A 27927-nucleotide genomic window follows, 5' to 3' on the forward strand; every position below is an offset into this window, starting at 1 on the left:
TCCATTTGCCTTGCAAAAACCTAAACAAACAAACAGACAAACAACAAAAAAAGAAGGTAGTGGAAAAAAAAATTCTTTCAGTTTAAAATCACATAGGTAGGAAGCAGTAGGAGTAGAACCCAGGCCCTTGACTCCAAAGTCAGTGCTCTTTCCACTGTGCCACTGTATTTCCCTCGAGATTTTGCTCCGAACTTTAGGAGGTGACCTAATCTTACCGGCCAACCACTGTGAGGCTCAAGGAGAGTCATAGACCCCTGGCTGCAAGAATGCCTTGGATCAAATAGGAAGAAAAAACTGAATTGTTTCCAGGGAGCTCTCCGGAGTCCCCAGGCCTCTTTCCTAGTTTGCTCTTGCTGGTGAGTAAGAAGCTCGACTCTCAATCACCGCTATGGGACGCTGTCAGTACACAGCATCTCAGGTGGGACCCCAGTTCCCCTGAAGCACCAGGCCCTGGTTCGTTATCACTAGATGTCACCTTGAGCAAGTGGGAGGCGAGCAGACCGCGAGTGAGCCGCTATAAAAAGGGCAATTGTGCACTTGGAGGGGACTTTCTTAGCGCTGGAGGTCTGGCATCTCCAGGAGACTTGGGAAAACTCAAGTCCGGAGAGGCGCAGCTTCTGCTCTTGAGGAAGAGGCAGAACACTCAAGAGCAGAAAGGGGACAACAGAAGGGGGCAGGTGAAGCCGTAGACGAGGAGGAGGGAGACTCAGGGGTCAAAGCAGATCTCAGCAGGGAGGTGCAACTTCAGCTCCTAAGGAGAAAGGAAGAGGGAGACCACCCAACGAGGAGAGGGGGTCCCAGACAGGTTCAGCTTTAGAACCTGAAGAGGGGGAGGAAAACTACGAGAGAAAGGGGTTCAGCTGCAGCCTTAGAAGAGGAGTTCGGGGAGGAGAAAGGGAACTGCGGGGGGGGGGGGGGGCGGCGGTGCAACTTCAACTTCTAAGAAGGAAGACGCAGACTCCTTTCAGGAGGAGAGTGATCCCAGAAGGGATGCAGTTTGGGTTTCTGCTTGTTCTTTGCCTAGAGAGCAACAAGCTGTCAATTCTCACTCCGTGCAGTGTTTTTGTTTAGTGAAGGGACAGAACAACCTGAGTCTCTGGAAGTCGTCCAAGGAGTTCCCTCGCCTAGAGAGCTATGGAGAGGCAGGGGCTTGAAGCAGGGGGAAACCCTGTCATTTTATCTCATGGTAACAATATGTTGGAGAATAGTAGCCGGCAGCTCAACTCCTCTTGGCAGGATTCGGGCCTGGCAGAGAGTGACTTAAAACGGTCCGCATGGGTAACTTTGACTCTTGCCTCCATCCTCATCTTCACTATTGTAGTGGACATCTTGGGCAACATCTTGGTCATCCTTTCGGTCTATCGGAACAAGAAGCTGAGGAATGCAGGTAAAAACGACTCGGGAGCCACGGGGGGGAGGCTGGGCAAGGAAAAAACTCAGGAAAAAAAGAGAGTGATAAGAAGTCAAGTCAAGTCAAGGTGAGAGAAGTAGGTAATGATGCAAGTGAGTGGCTCCTTAAGGCCTCCTGTCCCAATCCTAGAGGTCTTTCATTCTGAACTTTGTCTCAGTAATGAACCAACCTCTACCTTCACTGAATTTTCTCCCCCCAGTTTCTCTTGGTACAGAACAAAACTTAGACACATTTTTCCTCCATGGTTCTCGTTCTCTCTCTCTCTCTCTCTCTCTCTCTCTCTCTCTCTCTCTCTCTCTCTCTCTGTCTGTCTGTCTCTGTCTCTGTCTCTGTCTCTCTCCATCTATCTCATTTATTTATTTTGCCTGAAGGTTTTCCATTAGCGTTCATAGATTTTGGTCATAAGCATTCTTTTCTTTATAGTGTCCAATCCAAAATATAATTTTGAAAACAGTGGATAGTCTTAATACTATGAAAAATAATACTTTTAAATTTTGAAGTTTTCTGAAAGAAATTTTTTAAAGTAGTTTTTAAATACAGTTGTGGAATCATTAAATTATTAGGGATAGACATTGCAGCAGGTTCTTAAAATGAACTTGCTCTGCACCAGAAGTTTTTAACCTTTTTGGGGGGGATGTCATGGATACCTTTGGCAGTCTGGTGAGAGCTCATAAAAAATACACATAATTGTGAAGTGAACCAGTTATATTACTTACTAATTTTTTTTAATTTATGGATTTCAATTTAAGAACTCTTACTTTATAGATTCTATATCCACAATTTGAGTTGTATATTTTAGTCATTTTCCTTGAAGTGCTTATATGTACCTATATTAATATAATGTTTAAACCTAACTAGAAGTATAAGATTTTGCATAATTTAATTAATAATGCAAGAGAAAAATACAATATATGGATAGGAGAAGCCACAGGGAGTAAGAATTTGTTTTATTTATTTCTGTGTCTTCCAGTACTTAACAAATTCTCACTGAATAAATCAAAGAATGAATGAATGAATGAACTATAAAAATTCCTAAAATGATTCACTTGTAACATCATAGATATATGCCAATTAAATATCAATTTCTTTTTGGTTTGTTCTTTTGAAACAGTCATGGTTATATCAAATTAGACATTTTCATGTTGTGTTTAATAATAATTTTGTATTTGAGTTGTAGCTACTTTTTCAGTGAGCAACCAAGAAGAAATGGTTCATTTCAGGTGAATTTCTGCTAGAAAACTAAATATTGCAGCATCATATTTTGGCATTGTACATTGATGCACTGTTTCCCTGTTTGTGAGAGAATTATCCAAGAAAGTTGTTTAGGCATCCAAACCAACAGATTTTTATTAAGTGCCTACTAAATGCAAAATACTCTGGATACAGTGTTAACAATACACACCATTCTTGATTATTGCTTAATTTAATTAAGCTCCTCCTGCTATCTCATTTGAGTTCTTACAAAAACTCTCTGAGGTAGGTCTTATTCCTATTTTACAAATAAAGAGACTGAAACTGAGAGGAACACACAGCTAATGGAGATTTGAGAGCAAGTCTTCCTTACTGAAGGTTCACTCAACTGTATCTTACAGAGACAAAGACATAAATGAAATATCCCTGCCCTCAAGGAGCTTACATTGTAGGGAATATGATATGGCATGTACACACACACACACACACACACACACACACACACACTACTTTCAAAATAGCATTTTGGGTTAGACACTATAAAGAAAAGAATGCTTATGACCTAAATTTATAAACTTTTATGGACGGCCTTCAGGCAAAATAAATATATGAGAGAGAGAGAGAGAAAGCTTCCAAAGGAAATTGACATTAGAGACAGGATTAATAAGTAGGGACCGGATTAATAAGTAGGGACATCAGGGGATTATTTCATATATAATGAAACACCTGGTTGAGCCTTAAAAGAAGGTAAAGTTTCTGAGAGGGGAAAGTTGAGAAGACATAGGCTTATATTAAAGGGAAATTATAAGGTCTATGTGAATTCATCAAAAAGGGTGACAGAGTATTAAGTTTAAAAATGATTAGAAGTTCAATACAGCTAACATCTCATCCTTTGAACTTCTTTTCTGTGTCTTCTCATGTTCCCACCCCAAACCCAGGATGTCTATCCAGTATGGAAAAGAGAAAACTGAATCAGTTGGTGGTAGGAATCATACTAGGGAATGATTTTTCACTGTGAGCACTAAATAAAATACTTGTGCAATATTCTCAGGAGTGCATGTCACCAGACTGCCAAAGGGGTTCCTGACCTACCAAAAAACTTAAGAGATTCTGGCCTAGAGATAAAATGATCAGAACCAAACAGGCAGTCTATTTCTGAGACAAGATTTTAGTCCTGGTATTCCTAGTCCCAATTCTAGCTTTCTATTCACTATACTACCCTGCCTGAAGTATCTTAAAAAAAAAGCTTTAACATTTTCTATCCACTTTAATTATATCTTATCTAGAAGCTTCATGATGAACTATTTTATTAATTACAATGATGCCTCTACTGAGGAAGAATATTAAATGGCATTTTGATGAGAAATTTGACCTAGCTAGGACTTTTCCTACAAATGTTCCACTGGTGCTTTCTGGAATGATCATTTTAATGATAGCCACAAAAAAGAAGAACTTTCCATCTAGAGGACCATTTGTAATATGGTTTTTAGACACATGCTTTATGTGACTCACCATTATGTGACTGACTATTATGTGAAGCCTGCTAGGCATAGAGAAAAAAAAAAGAGCAAAACCTCTAAGAATTAAGACTTGAACTTTCCATTGGAGATGTGAAGAAAGTCATTTTATATATATAAAATATTCAATGTATTGTTCCTGAAATTTTACCAAAAGATCAATTTTAGTTCTTTTTTACTTCTTTTTTTTGCAAGGCAAATGGGGTTAAGTGGCTTGCCCAAGGCCACACAGCTAGGTAATTATTAAGTGTCTGAGGCTGGATTTGAACTCAGGGACTCCTGACTCCAAGGCTGGTGGTTTATCCACTACACCACCTAGCTGCCCCTCTTTTTCACTTCTTTACAAATAACAGAGCCTTGCTATTTGTATCATCCATGGAGTCCCTGGGAGGTGGAAGTGGTGAAGGTAGTGGACTTTGGAATTTGTGGATGAGACAGTATGAGACCTTGCACTGACCTAGGAGATCTGGATTCTAGGCCTTGTTCTATCTTTAACTAGCCTGTGACTTTAAGCAAGCCACTTAACTTTTCTGGGGTTCAATTATTTTGAAATCATATAAAGAAAAATCTGTATAAAGGAAATATGTTAATAGGCTCATTCTTCCTGAAATTTTATGTAAGAATCAAATAACATTCTTCTCCAAACATGAAAGATGAGACCATGTTTTTTATAGTTCTGGAATTTACCTAAAATTAAGATATTACAAACTTTATGTAGCAAACCTTTGGATTCATGCAAATTTTTAAGGTAGCAGAACTTTTAATGCCTATTTTAAAATTTAAAAATCTGTTTTTGAAAATCTCTCAGTGAAATCTCTCTCCACACCTTCAAAGAGAAAAATTAAAATGATGTCCAATTGATGTTGAATCAATAGTATCTTCTTTGTATGTGGAGGGAAATATCATCATCATCATCATTAGCAGCAGCAGCAGCAGCAGCAGCATTTTTACCATGTACTGAATACTGAGAGTATTGGATGATATGTCAGGAAGATGAATTTAAAGCTCATCTCAGACATTTAATCGGTGTGCTACTCTGCACAAATCATCTAATCTTTCTTACAGTCTCCAAATTCAAAATGAGGATAAACATTCAATATGTGATGTTTCTAATCCATAATGTAGAGATATCTTTTCACTTTAAAATTTAGAGATAAAATACAGAACTATTACATTTGAATTTTGAAAATATCAAATTCATATAAATATTTCTGAGATACTTTCCATGTTCAAAAAGTTACAGGTCTTTTTTTGGAAGCTGCCTTATATTCTACTTATGAAAATGAACAAGATTAAAAATATAGCAAATACTAAGGATACTTTTAATTTCTACAAATATTGTTTAATCCCTAGTTTACATACTTTAAATTAAAATGCATCAGGTTTCAAGTTAACAAAACTATCTGGGTTATAACCCTACATAGATTAACGATGACAATGCTGTTTTTGAGATTTTACAGTTACAGTTTACAGTTACGGATTTGACCTTGTTTTTGTAAACCATATTAAATGATCTCTGGGCTTCATCTTCTTAGTGGGAGCAAATTCACTATTGGTATCACTTCTCAATTCTTTGATTTGAATCCGCACAAAAAAAAATTCATCTATTTAGGTGAATACATGAATATGTCCTTTAGCCTTTCCCCATAGCAAGGTCTGACCCTTAACTTGAAAAAGTTGACTGTAAATAAAACCTGGGATTCTATCTGGCTTTCTCTCCCAATATTTGATGGGTCCATAAATTCATCAACATCAGACCTTTGCAGATCAAAAATAGTTCTCTCTATACCTTCTCATCCTGAACAGTTCTCTATGTGAACCCCCCACCCCCAGTCTTCTATAAAGGATTCACCCAAAGCAATGGAAGGTTTTTTTTCCTAGTTGACAAATAGTTAATTTTTATTTACTTAACTTTTATGACTAAAGACATTTTTGTGATTTTATTAGTAGTTTCATTTTCATTTTCACATTGGCAACAATGCACATCAACAACTTTGTGCAGTAGAGAAAAAATGAGAGGCTCAATAAGTACAAATTTGTGGGACCTTTGATATTCTACTAGACATTTCACTGGTCTTGTTCATCCTACCATTGAAGTATAAATAGTTCCCTGTGCATTTGTTGGATGTTTTCGTGGTTTGACTTTAAAATCAAGTTTTGTGTAGCAATTATGCCCTCCAAGTGTAATGTACATCTTTTGTTTTCTAAGCTCAAGTGTGCAGTTAGTGATGTGATTTAGTGAAAAAATAAAGATCTGAATTAATTTTGTGTCTGCAACTGCTGTTGGTCTAATCAACAAACTGACTAGAGAATTGAGGTTGCCAATCCCATTATCTATTACATTTTGTGTACTGCCTTTTATGGATTATTTCATGGTTACTGTGTTTGGAAAAGTTATCAGGATTAATGTTTTCTTATAAAGATATATAAACAGAAAAGTATATTTTCAGCAATTACATTACATTTTTTGGTGGCTGTGGAAACCTAACTCTTTATTTCCCATAGGGTCAATGTATCAACATATGCATTATTCACTTTTTGCACTGTTTTCCAGGAATATTGTTTCTGAGTAAGTTGAGATTTGACTGTAGATTTACATATATTATTATATATAAAATTCTCTTTGTATAAAACTTGCTGTCTGACCTGAAGCAAACACTAAACCTCTGTTGTCTCAGTTTCCTTATCTGTAAAATAGAGCTAATCATAGCATCTACTTCCCAAGGTAGATGTGAGGATCAAATGAAAACAGTGTCTGGCACATAGAAAACACTATGTAAACATTAGCTATTATAACCATTCTTTCATTAGCACCTACTATGTGCTAAGTACTAGAGATATAATATATACATATATGTAATATAAGCTTGAATTACTAGAATTTTATCATTTTACTATCCTTTATTCTTGCTATTTGATTGGCCCACTCCTCTTTCTAGTTACAGATTTCCCTTATAATACTGCCTCTCTTGCCACCACTGGATAGAAAAATAAAAAGAAATTTTTTTGCTCTTTCTAAACACATCTATTCAGAAGTTTAACACTTTGATAGGCTTAGACTGGCCTTGATCATTTCTAGGGTAGCTTGCATAAGAGAATATCAATAAAACTACCTGTGATTCAGGATTGTTTTCAAAGGGAAAATAGGTGCTTTGCAGGAGAGAAATCTTAATTTCAACCTCCAATTTCCCATCTTTCAACCTTCTTCTTTCTTTAGTTCTCATATTTCTTTCTTTCTTAAATTATGAATATAAAATCTAAAATTGCTCAAGAGAATATTGAGAACCAATTATCATACCCTGGTGATTGGGATGTTTGTTCAGTGAAATCAGAAGTATCACTTTCTGGGAAATTTAGTCACATTTTTGTTGATTCCCATAAAGAAGATGTGATGAAAAGGGAATTTATTTCCAAGTGTCCTTTATTATGACTTGTGTTTAAAGAAAAAGACAAACCAAGAAGTCAAGACCAATATATGAAGGTTATTAAAGATAATTTTCTATTATAATCAACTTATACCCACATCTTCTGTCTGATTACCCTCCTTCTAGCTGTCTCAATAGAAATATAACCCTCATAAGCTAAAGCACCATCACATCTTGATCAATTTATGCCCACAGCTCTGTTCGAGTACCCTCCCTCCTTTTGTCCCAATAGAAATACCCACAACCTCTGTATAATTATGCTCCTTTCAACTGTTCTAAGAGAAATACTATTCTCAAGAATTAAAGGTTTTGTCTTCCCATTTAATCTTATTGACTTACATTTTTTTCCCATTTACTTTTTTTTTCTACATTTCTTGAGTCTTGTAGTTGAAGATCAAATTTTCTATTCAGTTTCAGTCTTTTGATCAGGTAAATTGATGGAAAGTTCATCATTTCCTCTGAAAATTATACTGACTTTTTCAGGGTAGTTGATTCTTGGTTGTAATTCAAACCTTCTATAATTATCAAATTCCAAACATTCCAATCCTTTCCTGAGGAAGGTGATAAATCATGTGTAGTACTTACCTGGCTCCCTGATAGATATTTAAATTGCTTCTTTTAGGTGGCTTGTAGTATTATCTTGTTTAGTTAAGAATTCTGAAATTTGACTATAATATTCCTTGGAGTTTTTATTTTGGGATTGCTTTGTGGGAGTGATCAATGTATTCTTTCAAGGTTTATTTTACTTTTTTGTTCTAGCATATTAGGGCAGTTTTCCATGATAATTTCCTGCATGATACTATCCAGGTTTTGTTTTTTTTTATCTAATTGTGGATCAGGTAGACCAATAATTCATAAATTATCTTTCTTGGATCTATTCTCCAGGTTGGTCATTTTTTCCAAGAGGTATTTTATATATTCTTTTATTTTTCAATTTTTTGGTTCTGGTTGAAGGGATTTTGATGTCTCATAGAGTCATTAGTTTCCATTTGCCCAATTCTAATTTTTATGGTTTTATTTTCTTCAGTAAACTTTTGTTTCCTTTTCCAGTTGGTCAATTTTACTTTTTATGAATTACAATCCTTTTTCAATTGGACAATTTTATTTTTAAAGTAGCTGATTTCTTTTTCTTTTGGTCAATTTTACTTTTAAAGGTATTTAAATGCATTTTTTTTAGGTTTTTGCAAGGCAAATGGGGTTAAGTGGCTTGCCCAAGGCCACACTAGGTAATTATTAAATGTCTGAGACCAGATTTGAACCCAGATACTCCTGAATCCAGGGCCAGTACTTTATCCACTCCGCCACCTAGCCACCCCTAAATGTATTTTTTTAAATTAAAGATTTTATTTATTTTGTTTTACAATTTTCCCCTAATCTTACTTCCCTACCTCCAGCCCCCACAGAAGGCTATCTGTCAGTCTTTACATTGTTTCCATGGTATGTATTGATTGAAGTTGAATGTGATGAGAGAGAAATCATATCCTTAAGGAAGAAACATAAATTATGAGATATCACAGAATTACACAATAAAATAACATTTTTTAAAAGTTAAAGGTAATGGTCTTTGGTCTTTGTTCAAACTCCACAATTCTTTCTCAGGATACAGATGACATTCTCCACTGCAGATATCCCAAAATTGTGCCTGATTGTTGCCTTGTTGGTATGAGCAAGCTCATTAAGGTTGATCATCACTCCCATGTTTTTGTTAGGGTGTACAATGTTTTTCTGGTTCTGCTCATCTTGCTCAGCATTAGTTCATGCAAAACCTTACAGGATTCCTGAAATTCCCATCCCTCCTGGTTTCTAATTAAAATGTGTTCCATCACATACATATACCACAGTTTATTAAGCCATTCCCCTATTGCTGGACTTCCCCTTCAATTTCCAGTCTTTGCCACCACAAACAGGGCTGCTATGAATATTTTTGTACAAGTGATGTTTTTACCCTTTTTCATGGTCTCTTCAGGGTATAGCTCCAGTAGTGGTATTGCTGGATCACAGAGTATGCACATTTTTGTTGTCTTTTGGGCATAATTCCAAATTGCTCTCCAGAATTAAAGGTATTTTCTTCAGTTAATTTTTCACTATGCTTCTGCATGACTCTCATTTCATTTCTCCATTTTTCCTTCTTCCTCTCTTTGGTTTTTTAAAATTCTTTTTGAGTTCTTCCAAGAGGTCTTTTTGAATTTGAGACCAATTCAAAACCTCTTTGTGGCTTCATATGTAGGAATTTTGTCACGTCTTTTGAGATGGCATTTTTAATTATCTCTCTCAGAATGATTCAAACCTTTTTTTTTTTGCTCGTTTTGATAGCTGAACTCTGCTTTTGGGGCAAAGGGGGAACCCAATCTCAAACTTTTTTGTGCTGGGACTGGGGGACTGATCCCTGGATTACTGCTTGTCTCTCTTGATGCCACTGGTGCTAGTGATTTGTTCCCTGCCTTAGGGAAGCTCAACCTAGTTCCACTTGTTGCCCCAGCATTCCTGCGGCTTGAACTACGTCATTGGTGTTGGCCTGCTACACCACTGACTTGCTGAGTCCAGAACTGAACTGTTCTGTGGCTAAGTGCCTCCTACAGGCTTTTCAGTTCCCCTACATCTACTGAGCTAAACTCTCCTTTTAATCATGTGATACAAACTTTACTGAAATTCCTTCATGGTACCTTGAGTTCACTGTTGGGGTTTTTTTTGGGGGGCGGGGGGGGTTCTGTCACTCTGAGCTAAGTTTACAGACTTCATTTAAAGTTGTTTTGGGGAAAAAATTCTTAGATTGCTTCATACTGCCATCTTGACTCCACTTCCCAGATGTTCAGGATGGAATTTTATCTTTTAAGAGTGCATTTAAATTTTATGATAATCAGGATTGGGATCTGGCCAATGAATGGCAGTTGCAATTTTAGCCTGGGCAATATAGAGTAACCAAGTTTCAAAAAAGCCCAAAAGTACTTCACAGGAAGATAAGATTATTATCCAGATGTTAACGACAGAGAAGGTTTTTGAAATTATTTATCTGAGAGCAACTTTTCAGTTTTGACTCTTAAAGTCTATTTTTGCCTGTTCCATAACTGAAATAGATTAGTCTGCTACCCCAGTTCCATCACATCTTCTGTAAGATACAGTACCTGTATGTTACTTTATTTTTTTATGTGAGCAGAGTCTTGTGTTTCAGCAACATGAAAAGCAACCCATTATCTTCTCACTAATCCTTTACTCCTCCATTAATGAATGAAGGTAATTAATGCTTTATAACTTTGCTCCCACTTCAGATTGATTTCTTCATAACTCTTCAATCACTACTAATCTACAAATGAAAGTCATAGAAATAAATCTGGACAGTGATTTCCCCCCCGAAAAGAAGTCAGCTTTAATCAAAAGCAAACATATATTCCCTTCATCTACCAGTGTAGTAATCTAACTGAAAAAGGTTAGTCTGCCCTAATTTTTCCTCATTTTTTGTAATGAGTGATTTTATTTTTGGTAGACACCAACCATCAATTTTATGATCTTTCCTAGAATTTCCCCCAGGAATCAAAAATAACTCACTCTAATCTTGCTCTACTGCCATTTTTTTTCCATGAACTTTCATATCTTGCTGACAGTGACTCTGCTTTCTCATCTGCTCAAGGTTCTGTGATGAATAGAGAGTTAGGTGCACAATGAATAAAGCAAAGGGCTTGGAGTCAGAAAGGCCTGGATTGACATTTTGTAGTTGTGAGACTGTGAGTGAGTCCTGATGCATCATGATGATTTATACTATATATCTCCTGTGTAGTATGCAGAATGAGACTCACACTTTAGCCATGATCCATGTGGGAACTGTTTTTTTCCTGACTATGCTTATTCGTTAACAAAGGTTTTGACTTTCTTTTTCTTTTTAGAAAGGGTGGGAGTGGAGGGAGAGAGAGAAAATAAAAATTAATTGAAAAAATAATATTTAATTTTAAAAATATAATTAATAGAGAAAATATTTTATATAAGTTTTTCTCTTAGGAGAACTTAAAACAAGATAGATAATCTCTCAGACGTTGGGTCAGAGAATTAGGAAGCAGCCAGTACTTAAATGTCTTATAGTTCCTATGGCTTAATTACTCAATTACTAAGCCAGTGATATCCTACTTTGATGTCTCATCATGGATTCTAAAAGGCTATGGTTAGTAGAACATAAGCTCTTACAGGAAAAACCCTGACAAGAGATTATGAATGTTTCCTGTAGACAATCTGGCAAAGTATATAGAGGTCTATTGCCAACAAGGTGAGGACTAAGATGATGAGCTAGTTTGCTATGGAAAACTTCAATAAAACAGAAATGGGCTGAATTAGATGATCATTGTTTTGTGTGTCTTCTTAATTGTTGAAAAAGTGTTTTAGTTCAGAGGAAATTATATTAATGACTCTATTAGTATTATGATCTGAATAGAAATTGACCATAATTACCTGAACTGAAATAGAACATAATAAAGAGGCTGAAAATCATATACATAATCATAGTTTAAAGCCACTTTTTTTTTGCTATGAATCTGCAATAAGCTACTTTGACATGATAAAGTTTGGGCATGAATTTAGTGATCTGAAGAAATTGTCCTTTTAAAGTTTAATTTTGTTATCATTCCCATGTTTTAAAAAAACCATGAAAATACATCCACTTAGAGACATGTAGCACTTGTACATTTTACAAAATAGCTAATTTATTGGTAATTAAAGCTAATTCTCAGAACAATTAGTTGGTATCACTTATATTTTATCTTATACAACTGATTTTTTTTGAAAGCATGATTTTTATAAAAGTTCTATTGAAAAGTATATTTACAGGGTGGCTAGGTGGCGTAGTGGATAAAGCACTGGCCTTGGAGTCAGGAGTACCTGGGTTCAAATGCGTCTCAGACACTTAATAATTACCTAGCCGTGTGGCCTTGGGAAAGCTACTTAACCCTGTTTGCCTTGCAAAAACCTTAAAAAAAAGTAAATTTAGAATGGGAAAATCACCTTTTTTTTTTACCTATGCTTATTTATTTCATAATGGACTTCTTTGAAATAATCTTTACTTGGTGAAATTATCCAATTCAGGACTTTTATGGATAAAGGACAATAGAAAAATTAATTTGCTAAACACCTTGATCTCTCATGGTTTCTCCAATGTTTTTATAATATCCTCTTTGGTAGCATATTCATTTGTTTATGTTAATATTTCCCTTGCTGGAATGTGACTGATTAAGGGCAGAGCTTTGTTGATTTTTGTATTTGTATGTCCAATATGTAAGTGTAGTGCCTTACACATAGTAGATACTTATAATGTTTCTAAATTGCTGAATTTTTCTCTTTTAAATTCTGGAACTAGAGGCAGAAACAAGATGGCAGAGTAAAGGCAGAACTCAACTAAGTTCTCCCCCAAATCATTCCAAATATTTTTAAATAATGAGTCTAACCAAATTCTAGAGTGGGAGAACCCAACAAAAACACTGAGCGAAACAATTTTCCAACCCAGACAACTTGGAAGATTCATGGAAATGGTCTTTTGCACAGGGTTAGAAAGGACCCTTAGTACAGCCTGGGCTTCAGCCAACCAGGAACAGACAATCAGGTGCCTGGGTCAGTGACAGTGGTGGAGGTTTCAAGACATCTCAGCCCACAGATTGCCAAGGACATTTTGGAAGGTCATCAGGAAAACTCTTCCTCACCAGGTGTGAGGGAAGCCCAGTCCAGTGTAGGCCTTAGCAGCAGATCTGACCCCCAATGAACCAGGAGCAGGTCTTGGGAGCCTCTCAGCAACTGCTTCTAGTCCACGGATAGTAAGGGAGTTGAGGGAAATTGTAGAAGTCTTTCTTATCCCTGTGAAAGGACTCTGTGGCTTTCCCTATACTGAGATCTGGGTTGCAATCTGAGGCCCCAGTCTCAGGAAAAGAAGTAGAAGGACAGTAGACTACCTTAGCTGAGCAGGGATTCTGACAGTTCCAGGGAAGAAAGAAGAGCTTGTGGTCACCCATAGAACAGAACATAGGCCAAGAAAAATAGTAATAGCCTTTCATAAAATCTTGGTATAATTGAAAACTTGCAGGTCTCTGGGTGTATCTCTGAAAATAGTTGCAAAAACTCTCAAAAGTTTGGGACAGTGTGTCCTTTACTCTGGAAACAGAGCCCTACCTTAACAAAGAGTTCAAATCAAGTCATAAGTTGGGGAAATGAAAAAAAAAAATACAACCATAGACAATTACTTTGGTCATATGAAGGAATAAAGTACACATTCAGAAGATGACAAAGTCAAAGTTTCTGTATCCAAAGCCACCAAGAAAAATGAATTGGTCTCAGGCTATGGAAAAGCCAAAAAGGATTTTGAAAATCAAATAAGGGAGGTAGAGGAAAATTTGGGAAGAGAAATGAGAGTGATGAGGGAAAATTCAGGAAAACAAGGCAATAGCTTGGTGAAGGAGATACAAAAATACTGAAAAAAATATCATCTTAAAAACCAGTCTGGGTCAAAAAGAAAAAGGGGTCCAAAAGACCAATGAGGAGAAGAATGCCTTAAAAAGCAGAATTGGCCAAATTGAAAAAGAGATACAAAAGTTCTCTGAAAAAAATAATTCCTTAAAATATGGAATGGAGAGAAGGGAAGTGAATGACTGTGAGAATTCTGGAACTATCCAAAGTGACTAAATGTTGCATTTTTATAAATTCTGCCAATATGAAAAGTGACATGATTTGAAAGTTCTTTACCTGAACTACTTGGATCCTCTGAAGAGTTATGTGATTGTTCTTATCACTACTATTAGTTCCATGCTAAAGGCAGAAAAGCAAACACAAAAATAAAAGTCTTTGCCTTCAAACGAGAACACATTCTAAGTGGAGGAGAGACATAAAAAATAACTACAGGGTATCCTAAAACTCATAATGCAGTTGCACTATGGGTCCTTTCTAACCCTGTGAAAAACACCATTTCCAAGGATCTTCCAAGTTATCTTGAGTTGGAAAATTGTTTCACTCAGTTTTTTTGACTCTCACTCTAAGCTTTGCAGCTTAATCTGCACTAAGACTACCTTTAAAGAGAAATCTTGAGCAGGAAGGAAGGGTAATTTTTTTATATTTTATTTATTTGTTTTTTTCAACTACACACAATGGTAGTTTTTTACTAATTATTTTTTTTAGATTTCTCAAGGCAATGGGGTTAAGTGGCTTGCCCAAGGCCACACGGCTATGTAATTATTACGTGTCTGAGGTTGTATTTGAACCCAGGTACTCCTGACTCCAAGGGCGGTGCTCTATCCACTGCGCCACCTAGCTGCCCCATACCAATTATTTTTAACAAGGTTTTGAGCTTTACAATGTATCTCCCTATCTCCCTCCATCCCTTCCCTCCCCCTTCCCCCAACAGAAAGCAATCTGCTATAAGCTCTATATTTATAATCATGCTAAACTTAAATTGGTATTGGACATGTTGTGGAAGAAGAATCAGATCCAAATGGAAGAAAGAAAACATTAGAGAAAAAAACAAAATATATTAGATATCTTTTAAAAAATAGAAGGTAATAAGTGTTGGTCTTCATTCAAGCTTCACAGATATGGATATGGATGGTGTTTTCCATCACAAGTCTTAAAACTGTCTTCGATTTTTGTGCTGCTAAAATGAACAAGTCCTTCATGGTTGATCATGACCCCATGTTGTTGTTATATGTTAATATTTGTGTATAACATTCTTGTTCTGCTCATTTCACTCAACATCAATTCATGCAAGTCTTTCCAGGCTTTTCTGCAATTTCATCCCTTATGATTTCTTATAGAACAATAGTGTTCCATCATCCACATATACCACAATTTGCTCAGCCATTCCCTAATTGATGGGTATCCCCTCAATTTCCATTTTTTGCCACTTTAAAAAGAGCTGCTATGAATATTTTTGTACATGAAGGATTTTTCATGATCTCTTCAGGTTACAAATATCTCCAGGTATTACTGGATCAAAGGGTATGTGCATTTTAATTACCCTTCAGGCATAATTTCAAATTTCTCTCTAGAAAGGTTAGATTAGTTCACAATTCCACCAACAATGCATTAGTGTCCCAGTTTTTACAGATCCCCTCCACCCTTGATCATTTTCCTTTCTAGTCATATTGGCCAATCTGAGACTTGCAAGGTGGTATGACAGAGATACTTTAATTTGCACATCTATAATTGATAATCATATGACTAAATATAGTTTTGATTTCTTCATCTTAGATTTGCCTTTCCGTATTTTTTGGTCATATATCAGTTGGGGAATGCCTGTTTTTTATAAATTTGACTCAGTTCTGTAGTTGTAAAAATTGTTTCCCAACTTATTACATTCCTTTGAATCTTGGTTTCAGTAGTTTTGTTTGTACAAAAATATTTTAAACTAATGTAATCAAAATTATCCAGTTTGCTTTTTATAATGTTCTCTATTTCTTCTTTGGTCATAAACTTCTCCTTGATCTTTTTTGTTCCTCCATATGAATTTAGTTACTATTTTTATAGTTCACTAAAGTAATTTTTTGCAAGGTTGATTGGTATGACACTAAATAAGTAATTTAATTTAGGTAGAATTGTCATTTTTATTATATTAATTTGACCTACCAATGAGCAATTGACATTTGCCCAGTTATTCAGATCTAATTGTATTCATGTGAAAAGTGTTTTTTGGTTGTTTTCATAAAGTTTCTGAGTTTGCCTTGGCAGGTAGACTTCCAAGTATTCTATGCTGTGTGATGTTACTTTACATGAAATTTCTTTCAATCTCTTGCTGCTGTACTTCGATAGTAGTATATAGAAATGCTGAGGCTTTTTGTGGGTTTGCTTTATATCCTGTAACTTTTGCTAATTGTTTCCAGTAGTTTTTAAGATGATTTTCTAGGGTTCTCTAGGTATACTATTATGTCATCTGCAAAGATGTTTAGAGTTTTGTTTCTTCATGACTGATTCTGATTCCTAATTTCTTTTTCTTTTCTTATTGCTAAAGCTAATGTCTCAATATTGAATAATAGTGGTGATAAGGAGCATCCTTGTTTTATCCTGATCTTATTGGGGATGCTTCTAGCTTATCCTGCTAAATATAATGTTTGTTAATGATTTTAAATAGATACTGTTTATCAGTTTAAGGAACCCTCCATTTATTCCTGTACTTCTCTAGTATTTTTAGTAAGAATGGGTGCTGGCTTTTGCCAAAAAATTATTCAGCATTTATTGAGATAATCATATGGTTTATGTTAGATTTGGGTTGTTGATATGGTTACTTACTGATAACTTTCCTAATATTGAATCAACCATGCATTTCTACTATAAATCCTGCTTGATCATAATGTGATAACTTGTTGTAATGACTTTGCTAATATTTTGTTTAAATTTTTTGCATCCATATTCATTAGTGAAAATGATCTATAATTTTCTCTTTCTGTTTTTGAATCTTCTTGGTTTAGGTATCAGCATCATATTAGTGTCATAAAAGGAATTTGGCAGATTTCCTTTTTCACCTATTTTTTTCAAGAAGTTTATGTAGAATTGGAACCAATAGTTCCTAGAATGTTTGGTAGAATTCACTTGTGAGTTCATCTGACCCTGGAGGTTTTTTCTTTGGGAGTTCATTGATGGCTTGTTGAATTTCTTTTTCTTAAATAGGGTTAAGTATTTAATCTCCTCTTCTTTTAACCTGGGGAATTTATATTTTTGTAAATATTCATCCATTTCATTTAGATTATCAAATTTATTGGCATATAGTTGAGTAAAATAGTTCTAAATTATTGCCTTAATTTCCTTCTCTTTGGTGGTGAATTCACTTTTTTTCATTTTTGATACTAGTAATTTGGTTTTCTTCTTTCTTCTTTTAAATCAGATTAACCAGGATTTATTTATTTTTCCCATAAAACCAACTATTGATTTTATTTATTAGTTCAATACTTTTCTTGCTTTCAATTTTATTGATTTCACCTTTAATTTTCATATAATTTGATATTTATTTGGGCATTTTTAATTTGTTCTTTCTCTAACTTTTTTAGTTGCATGCTCATTTCATTGATCTTTTTTCTATTTTATTCATGTAAGCATTTAGAGATATAATGTATTCCCTAATAACTACTTTGATTATATTCCATAAGTTTTTGTCATTGTCTTAGATGAAATCATTAATTCTTTATATGATTTGTTGTTTGACCCAACCAATCTTTAAAATTATGTTATTTAGCTTCCAATTGTTTTAAATCTATCTCTCCAAGTCCCTTTATTACACATGATTTTTATTGCATCATGGTCAGAGAAGGATTCATTCAATATTTCTGCCTTTCTGCATTTGATTATGAGAATTTTATGCCCTAATATATGGCCAGTTTTGTGTAGGTGTCATGTACTTCAGGAAAAAAGTTGTGTTCCCTTCTATCCTGATTCAATTTTCTTCAAAGGTCTATCATACCTTAATTTTCTAACATTCTATTTACTTTCTTAATTTCCTTCTTATTTTATGTTTAGATGTATCTAATTCTGAGAGTGGAAGGTTGAGTTCCCCACCAGAGTTTTTCTGTCTATGTATTCTTCTAACTCTTTTAACTTGTCCTCTAAGAATCTGGATCTTATACTGCTTGGTGCATTCATGTTTAGTATTGAAATTACTTCATTTTCTGTGGACTCTCTTCTTTTTTTTTTTGAATTTGTGTAAGATAATGAGGTTAAGTGACTTGTCCAAGGATATAGCTAAGCAAACATTTAGTGAATGAGGTCAGATTTGAATTCAGTGCCTTCTGATTCCAGGACTAGTGCTCTATACACTGTGCCACCTTGCTGCACCCTTTCCTTATGTCTTTTAATGAGATCTATTCTTGTAACTGTTTTATCTGAAATGAAGATTGCTACTCCTGTTTTTTTTTACTTCAACAGAAGCATAATATATTCTGCTCTAGGCTTTTACTTTTACTCTGTGTGTGTGTGTGTGTGTATCTCTGCTTCAAATGTGTTTCTTGTAAGCAGCACATTGTAGGTTTCTACTGTTTTTAAATCCACTCTGCTATACAATTACATTTTATGGGAGAGTTCATTCCATTCAAATTCACAGTTATAATTACTTTCTTTATTGCCCTCCATGCTATCTCCCCTCCATTTGTATTTTCCCCCTATTTCACTTATCCCTCCTCCCAGTGTTTTGCTCCTAAATATCACCTCTCTCATTGTGCTTCCCCTTACTATCCACCACCCATCATTTTCTGTTCCCCTTTCCCCTTCTTCCTTCCCTCCCTTCTTGCAGTCCCTCCCTCCTTCCCTCCCCCTTCCCTTAAATAATTCCATCAAAGTCATGGATATCCATAACTCAAGAGTTATGAGAATCTTCCTCCCAGGTTGGGATATAACCAGTTTAATCTTATTGGATAACATTTTTTTCTTTTCCACTATTCACTTTTTCCATATATCTCTTAAGTCTCCTGTTTGAAGGTCAAATTTCTTTTTTAGCTGTGGCCTTTTCATTAGGAAAACTTGAAAGGAACCTATTTTATTAAATGTCTTTTTCCTGAAAGAGAAGGCTCAGTTTGGCTGGTCAGTGGATTCCTGGTTGTAGTCCAAACTCCTTTGCTCTCTGGAAAATTATATTCCAGGACCTTTGATCCCTTAATGTTGATGCAGCCAGGCCCTGTGTAATACTGACTGTGGCTCCTTTGTTTGAATTGCTCCTTTCTGATGCTTGAAGGATTTTTCTCCTTGATCTGAAAATTCTGGAGTTGGCCACAATTCCTTGGTGTTTACATTTTGGGATCCTTTTCAGGAGGAGATCAATGACTATTCAAATGACTATTGAGCCCTCTGATTTCAGGATATCAGGCAGTTTTCCTTAAATATATTCTGAAGTATGGAGTCCAGGCTTTTTTTCCTACCAAGATTCTGAAGTAGTCCTATGATTCTTAAATTGCCTCTCCTGGATCTGTTCTCCAGGTCAGCTGTTTTACCAGTGAGATATTTTACATTTTCTATTTTCTCTCTTTTTTAAAAATGTTGTTTAACATATTTTTGGTATCTTATGAAGTCTTTAGTTTCCACAGATCGCAATCTATTTCTCGGAGAAGAATTGTCTACATTCAGGTTTTGTATCTCTTTCCATTTGGTCAATTCTATTTTTTTTTAAAGGAGTTGTCATCTTTTTCCATTTACCAGTTGTGTTTTTGAGGGTATTATTTTCTTTTTGCATTTACCAAACTGTATTTTTAAAGGATTTGTTTTCTTCTGTCATTTTTTGTCATAAGATGTTAATTTTCTCTTACATAGATTTAATTTTCTCTTGCATTTCTTTTCCTAAGCTTCCCATTTGATTTTTAAACTCCTTCCTGATCTCTTCTAAGACAGCTTTCTAGCCTGGAGACCAATTCATATTCTCCTCTGAAACCTCACATATAGCATCCCTTCTGCCTTCCATTTCTAAGCTAGGATTCTTATCTCCAAGGTAATATTCAATAGATCCTTCTTTGCACAGGTTTTTTTCATGTTGGGTTGTTACCTTTCCCTAGGGTCTTGTGTTGGTTTGCAGATTCTCAGTGTTGAGAATTGTAGAGGCCTTGCCCACTGGAGTTAGGAAGTCCAGGGAGTTACTCTGTGGGCCAATCAGTAAGGAAAGTCAGAAACTTTCTCAGGATTGTCTGAGTTGGGGAACATCAGCAGCCCATTTTCCTTGCCTGGGGTTGTACTCACACAACACAGTCACTGCACTAGGTAGTCAGGGCTAGAAATGCCAGAAGGGCTCTTTGTGCTGGAGAAGTCCTGCTGCTTACACCCAGGCCTGTGGGGCTGAGAGTGGGGGGAAAGTAGGAACACCTGGGACTGTTTCTGTGTTTGTATTGAAGAAAATGAGTCCCTCTCACATGAATGTCTTGGACTCTGATGGAAACACTGGGGGCTCCTCTGGAAATACTGGGGTTTGCAATTTGGGTCACCATCCAGACCAGTGGAACTGGCTGACAGGGCATCTTGGGAAACCCCGCTAGAGCTCTGAGGGAGGGTGATTTGGAAAGATCTGCAGAATGTGCTATTTGAGTTTAATCTCTATGGAATTCAGGGACTCTAAGAGACAAGGTGAAGAATAGTAGCTTTATGGGCCTGGAAGATAATCACTGCAAAGGCTTTGAAGTGGAAGAGGGAGTATCCTGTGTCAAAAACAGACAGCAGGTTGGTGACTGAATTGTAGAGTATGTGGAAGAGGGAAACAAGGAGTAAGATTGGGAAAAGCAAGTTGAGACAAAGTTGGGAAGAATTTTAAATGACAAAAAAAAAGTTGGTATTTGATCCCAGAGGCCATGGGGAACCTCTGAAGATTATTAAATGAGAAGAGTTGGATGTTGCTACCTTGACTTGCAAGTAAACTGGATTTAAATGAGGCAAAGCTATGCAAAGTCATCAGCCTCACTCTTTCCTCCAGAATTATTTGAGTACAGTGGCAAGACATAGATCAGGATGATTGGAGATGGCCCCAGATACAATGGAAGAAATTGGCCTTTTTAAACTAACTTTTTTCCCATGTCTCAGTTTGTTTGAGGCAAGACACATTCATTCATTCTTTGATTTAAAGCTAAGTAAGAAAGGAGGCAAAAGATGTTCTAATATACCAATTCAAAAAAATAAAAAATCAAATTGGCAGGAGAATTGGCCTTGCTATTTACACTCCTTTTGAGTCATCAAAACCCAAACAATGACAAAGTGAGGCTTGTGGGACCTGTTATTGACCAATTAGTGAGAGTCAGAGAGATTTAGATTTAAGGTGTGGTTAAGCAGATCTCTTTGAATACAAATGGACTTTAACAAAGCATAGCTTTCCCATGCTCTATTTCAAGAAATCATAGGGAAATTATATGCCACAAAAGCGTTAATTGTTCCATTTTTTTTAAATGATAGAATAGGGGCCAGCTAGGTGGCACAGTGGATAGAGCACCAGCCCTGGATTCAGGAGGACCTGAGTTCAAATCCAGGCTCAGACACTTAATAATTGCCTAGCTGTGTGACACTGGGCAAGTTACTAAACTCCATTGCCTTAAATAAATAAAATATAATATGATAGAATAAATAATAAAGGAAGGGAAAAAAAACTTAGCCCATAAACCCCAAGGTGAGTTTAAGTCATGAAAATTTATATTCCTTTGGGAAGAGCAGTTACATAGAAGAGTAATGATTTCCTATGTAATAATGTTTGTCCTTCATTTTTTTTGAAAGATTTTGAAAGATTTATTTTGAATTTTATAATTTTCCTCCAAATTTTGCTTCCCTCCCCTCACCCCACACAGAAGGTAGTCTGTTAGTCTTTATATTGTTTCCATGGTATACACTGATCTAAGTTGAATGTGATGAGAGAGAAATCATATCCTTAAGGAAGAAACTTAAAGTATGAGATATAGAAGAATTACACAATAAAATAACATTTTTTTAAAAATTAAATTATTTTGAGTTTTACAAATTTTCCCCAGTCTTGCTTCCCTTCCCTCCACCCCTCCACAGAAGGCAGTTTATTAGTCTTTACATCATTCCCATAGTATACATTGATCTAAATTGGATGTGATGAGAGAGAAATCATATCCTTAAGGAAGAAACATATATAGTATGCAATACTGCAGAATTACATAATAAGGTAACATTGTTTTAAAGTAAAGATAATAGTCTTTGGTCTTTCTTCAAACTCCACAATTCTTTCTCAGAATACAGATGGCATTCTCCATTGTAGATACCCCAAAATTGTGCCTGATTGTTGCCCTGTCCATTAATATTGATCATCCCTCCTATACTGGTGTTAGGGTGTACAATGTTCTTCTGGTTCTGCTCATCTTGCTCAGCATCGGTTCATGTAAATCCTTCCAGATTTCCCTGGTTTCTAATCCCTTCTGGTTTTTAATAGAACAATAATGTTCCATCACATACATATCCCACAGTTTATTAAGCCATTCCCCAATTGATGGACATCCCCATAATTTCCAATTCTTTGCCACCACAAACAGAACTGCTATGAATATTTTTATACAGGTGATCTTTTTTTACCCTTTTTCATAATCTATTCATGGTATAGCCCCAGTACTGGTATTGCTGGATCAAAGGGTATGCACAATTTTGTGGCCTTTTGTGAATAATTCCAAATTACTCTTCAGACAAGTTGGATGAGTTCACAGCTCCACCAACAATGTATTAGTGTCCCAGATTTACCACAGCCTTTCCAACATTGATCATTGTCCTTTCTTGTCGTATTGGCCAGTGTGAGAGGTGTGAGGTGGTACCTCAAAGAAGTTTTAATTTACATTTCTCTAATAATTAGTGATTTAGAGCAATTTTTCATAGGATTATGGATTGCTTTGATTTCCTCATCTGTAAATTGCCTTCGCATATCCTTTGACTATTTGTCAATTGGCTTGTCTTTTTTTAAGAAAAATTTGACTCAGTTCTCTATATATTTTAGGGATGAGTCCTTTGTCAGAAATACTAGTTGTAAAAATTGTTTCCCAATTTAATACATTTCTTTTGATCTTGGTTACAGTGGTTTTGTTTGTGTAAATCTTTTTAATGCCATCAAAATCATCTAGTTTGTTTTTAGTGATGTTCTTCATCTCTTCCTTAGTCATGAACTGCTTCACTGTTCATAGATCTGACAGGTAAACTACTCCATGATCTTTTAATTTGTTTATAATATATATATATATATTATATATTTTTATGTCTATATCCTCTATCTATTTTGATCTCATCTTGATATAGGTAGTGAGGTGTTGGTCTAATCCAAGTTTCTGCCATACTAACTTGCAATTTTCCCAACAGTTTTTATAGAAGAGAGAGTTTTTATCCCAATATCTGGACTCTTTTGGTTTATCAAACAGCAGATTAGTATATTTCCTGTTACTGCACTTAGTCTATTCCACTGATCCACTACTCTATTTGTTAGCCAATACCAGAAAGTTTTGATGACTGATGCTTTATAATATAATTTTAGATCTGGTAAGGCTAAGACACCTCCTTTTATACTTTTTTCCATTAAATCCCTGGAGATTCTCAACTTTTTATTTCTCCATATTAATTTCCTTACAATTTTTTCTAACTCATTGTAGTAATTTTTTGGAATTTTGATTGGTAGGGCACTAAAAAAGTAGTTTAATTTAGGTAGAATTGTTATTTTTAATATATTTGCTCAGCCTATCCATGAGCAGTTGAAATTTGCCCAGTTATTTAAGTCTGATTTTATTTGTGTGAGAAATAGTTTGTAATTGTTTTCAAAAAGTTTCTGAGTCTGCCTTGACAGGTAAACTCCCAGGTATTTTATATTGTCTGAAGTTACTCTGAATGGGATTTCTCTTTCTATCTCTTTCTGCTGCATCTTGCTAGTCATATATAGAAATGTTGAGGATTTATGAGTTTATTTTTATATCCTGCAACTTTACTAAAGTTGCAAATTATTTCTAGTAGTTTCTTAGATGACTTTTTGGGATTCTCTAGGTATACCATCATGTCATCTGCAAAGAGTGAGAGTTTTGTCTCTTCCTTCCCTATTCTAATTCCTTTGGTTTCTTTTTCTTCTCATTGCTGAAGCTAACATTTCTAATATGATATTGAATAGTAGTGGTCATAATGTTTTACGCTTAATCTCTTGGGAATACTTATAGCCTATTCCCATTGCATATAATGCTTGTTGATGGTTTCCTAGATAGATACTGCTTATTATTCTGAGGACCAATCCATTTATACCTACACTCTCTAGCATTTTCAGTAGAAATGGGTGCTGTATTTTGTCAAAAGCTTTTTCAGCATCTATTGATATAATAATATGATTTCTGATAGGTTTGTTATTGATATGATTAATTATAGTGACAGTTTTCCTAATATTGAACCAACCCTTCAATCCTGGGATAAATCCTACTTGATCATAATGAATTATTTTAGTGATAACTTGTCGTAGTCATTTTGCTAAGATTTTATTTAAAATTTTGGCATCTATATTCATCAGGGAGATAGGTCTATAATTTTCTTTCTCTGTTTTAACTTTTCCCTGTTTAGGTATCAGCACCATATTGGTGTCATAGAAAGAGTTAGTCAGAGTTCCATCTTCACCTATTCTTTTAGAAAGAAATTTTTCATTTTTATTTTTATTTTTACAATTTTCCCCCCTAATCTTGCTTCACCCCTCACCCCAGAAGGCAATCCTTTAGTCTTTGCATTGTTTCTGTGGTATACATTGATCTAAGTTAAATGTGATGAGAGAGAAATCATATCCTTAAAGAAGAAAAATATAGAATAAGAGATAGCAAAATTACATAATAAGATAACAGTTTTTTTCTAAGTTAAAGGTAATAGACTTTGGTCTTTGCTTAAAATCCACAATTCTTTCACTGGATACAGAAGGTATTCACCATCAGACAGCCCCGAACTGTCCCTAATTGTTGCACTGATGGAATGAGCAAGTTCATCAAGGTTGATCATTACCCCCATGCTGCTGTTAGGGGGTACAATGTTTTTCTGGTTCTGCTCATCTCACTCAGCATCAGTTCATTCAAATCCTTCCAGGCTTCCCTGAAATCCCATCCCTCCTGGTTTCTAATAGAACAATAGTGTTCCATGACATACATATACCAGTTTCTCAAGCCATTCCTCAATTGAAGAACATTTATTTAATTTCCAATTCTTTGCCACTACAAACGGGGCTGCTATGAATAGTTTTGTACAAGTGATGTTTTTACCCTTTTTCATGATCTCTTCAGAGTATAGTCCTAGTAGTGGTATTGCTGGATCAAAAGCTATGCACATTTTTGTTGCCCTTTGGGCACAATTCCAACATACTTTCTAGAATGGTGGGAAGAGTTCACAGCTCTACCAACAATGCATTAGTGTCCCAGATTTCCCACAATACTTCCAACATTGATCATTGTCCTTTCTAGTCATATTGGCCAGTCTGAGAAGTGTGACATGGTACCCCAGAGATGCTTTAATTTGCATTTCTCTAATCAATAATGATTTAGAGCAATTTTTCATATGACTATGGATTCCTTTGATTTCATCTGTAATTTGACTTTGCATATCGTTTGACCATTTGTCATTTGGGGAATAGCATTTTTTTTAATTTGACTAAGTTTTCTAGATCTTTTAGAAATGACTCCTTTGTCAGAAATACTAGTTGTAAAAATTATTTCCCAATTTACTACATTTCTTTTGATCTTGGTTACAGTGGTTTCATCTGTGCAAAAGCTTTTTAATTTAATGAACAGAATTATCTAGTTTGTTTTTAATAATGTTCTCCATTTCTTCCTTGGTCATAAACAGCTTCCCTTTCCATAGATCTGACAGGTAAACTATTTCCTGATTTTCTAGCTTGCTTATAATATTGTTTTTTATGTCTAGATTCAGTATCCATTTTGATCTTATCTTGGTATAGGGAATGAGATGTTTCTGCCAAACTAACATCCAATTTTCCCAACAGTTTTAATCAAAGACAGAGTTTTTATCCCAATAGCTGGACTCTTTGGGTTTATCAAACAGCAGATCAGTATAAACATTTCCTGCTAGTGCACCTAGTATATTCTACTGATCCATCACTCTGTTTTTTTAGCCAATATCAGAAAGTTTGGTGCTTTATAATATAATTTTATATCTGGTAAGGCTAAGCCACCTTTTTTGCACTTTTTTTCATTGAATCCCTGGAAATTCTTGACTTTTTATTTCTCCATATGAATTTACTTACTTTGCCTCAGTTCCATATAAATTTTAGTTATCTGATTTGAATAAGAAATATTTAATGTGAGAACTTTCCTCACTTCATGTATTTTCTTAAGTTTGTAGTTGCGTTAATTTATTTATGCAAAAGCTTTTAAATTTTATGTAAACAATATTACCCTTTATCATCTTTTGTGCTTTCTTCTTTCCTTTGTCTTGTTATAAATTGTTACTCTATCCATAATTTCAAGATTTATTAACTTTCAATATTTTATTTCTATGTTGTGATTGTTTATATTATTTGTTGATCTGAAATTTACAAGGAATTTAATATAAGATGCTTATCTAAACTAATTTTTCACTCAATTGTTTCCCATTTTATCCAGGTGTCCTCTTTGAATAAGGAATTCCTTTGCTAAAAGTGTGTATTCTAAATTGCTGTTAGCAAATTAGTCTCATTGAAGAATTCCATAGAAAAATTTTTCTGTTTTGTTTCTAGAAAGAGATTATTTTGGTAAATTATTTCTCTGGATATTTTTTGAGCTCTGGTGTGCTGAACTCTTCTCATTTTGATTTGTGTATGTGTGTGTTATCTCTTAATATTTTTGACCTCTTATTTCTTCAAATCAATTTGATATTTTTATGTGTATTATTATATTGTATCTGTCCGGCAATTTGACTGGTCCAAAGAAGAGTTTGATTTAAAATTACAGTGTTGGAAATGAATAGTATATTAATATTTCCTTATTAAATGAGAAAAATATCTCTATTTGAAATTTGCTGGTCAGATAACTAAAATTTCATAAATGCCAATATAATAAAAATGAAATTAATACAAAGAGTAAAATTAACATATTTCATAATTTTCTTTTTTCTAGGTAATATGTTTGTGGTAAGCCTGGCCATTGCAGACTTGGTTGTGGCAGTCTACCCATACCCCTTGGTCCTTACATCTATATTTCACAATGGATGGAATTTAGGATACCTGCACTGCCAAATTAGTGGTTTTCTGATGGGTCTAAGCGTCATTGGATCCATTTTTAACATCACTGGCATTGCCATTAACCGCTACTGTTACATCTGCCATAGTTTTAAGTATGACAAATTATATAGTAATAAGAATTCCCTCTGCTATGTGATTATAATTTGGTTGCTGACATTTGTGGCCATTGTGCCTAATTTGATGATTGGATCACTCCAGTATGACCCCAGGGTCTTTTCTTGCACATTTGCACAATCGGTCAGCTCTGCATATACAATAACCATTGTGACTTTCCATTTCATCACTCCCATCATCATTGTTACCTTCTGCTACCTGAGAATATGGATCCTTGTCATTCAGATAAGACGGAAGGTGAAATCTGACAACCAATTCAAATTGAAGCCACATGACTTCAGGAACTTTATCACCATGTTTGTGGTCTTTGTGCTTTTTGCCATCTGCTGGGGGCCTTTAAACTTTATAGGTCTTGCAGTGGCTATCAACCCTGTCAAGATCATTCCCAGAATTCCAGAGTGGTTGTTTGTGTTCAGTTACTACATGGCCTATTTTAACAGCTGTCTTAATGCAATTATATATGGATTACTGAACCAGAATTTCAGGAGGGAGTACAGAAAAATTATAATGTCCTTTTGCTCAGCAAAAATATTCTTTGTGGATGGCTCTAATGATGTACCAGAGAGAATGAAAAGCAAACCTTCTCCTCTGATGACCAACAACAATCAAATAAAAGTGGATTCTGTATGA

General features: G+C 35.1%; 1 protein-coding gene across 1 annotated transcript; it reads left to right on the forward strand.

Moving 5' to 3' along the window:
- The first annotated feature begins 1134 nt into the window (after positions 1-1134).
- Positions 1135-27927, forward strand: MTNR1A (melatonin receptor 1A). The gene is made up of 2 exons (XM_074227404.1): positions 1135-1387; positions 27059-27927. The coding sequence occupies exons 1-2, from the start codon at positions 1135-1137 to the stop codon at positions 27925-27927; spliced, it is 1122 nt and encodes a 373-aa protein (XP_074083505.1).

Source organism: Macrotis lagotis, chromosome 3, assembly GCF_037893015.1.
Source record: "Macrotis lagotis isolate mMagLag1 chromosome 3, bilby.v1.9.chrom.fasta, whole genome shotgun sequence".
Classification (NCBI taxonomy): Eukaryota; Metazoa; Chordata; class Mammalia; order Peramelemorphia; family Peramelidae; genus Macrotis; species Macrotis lagotis.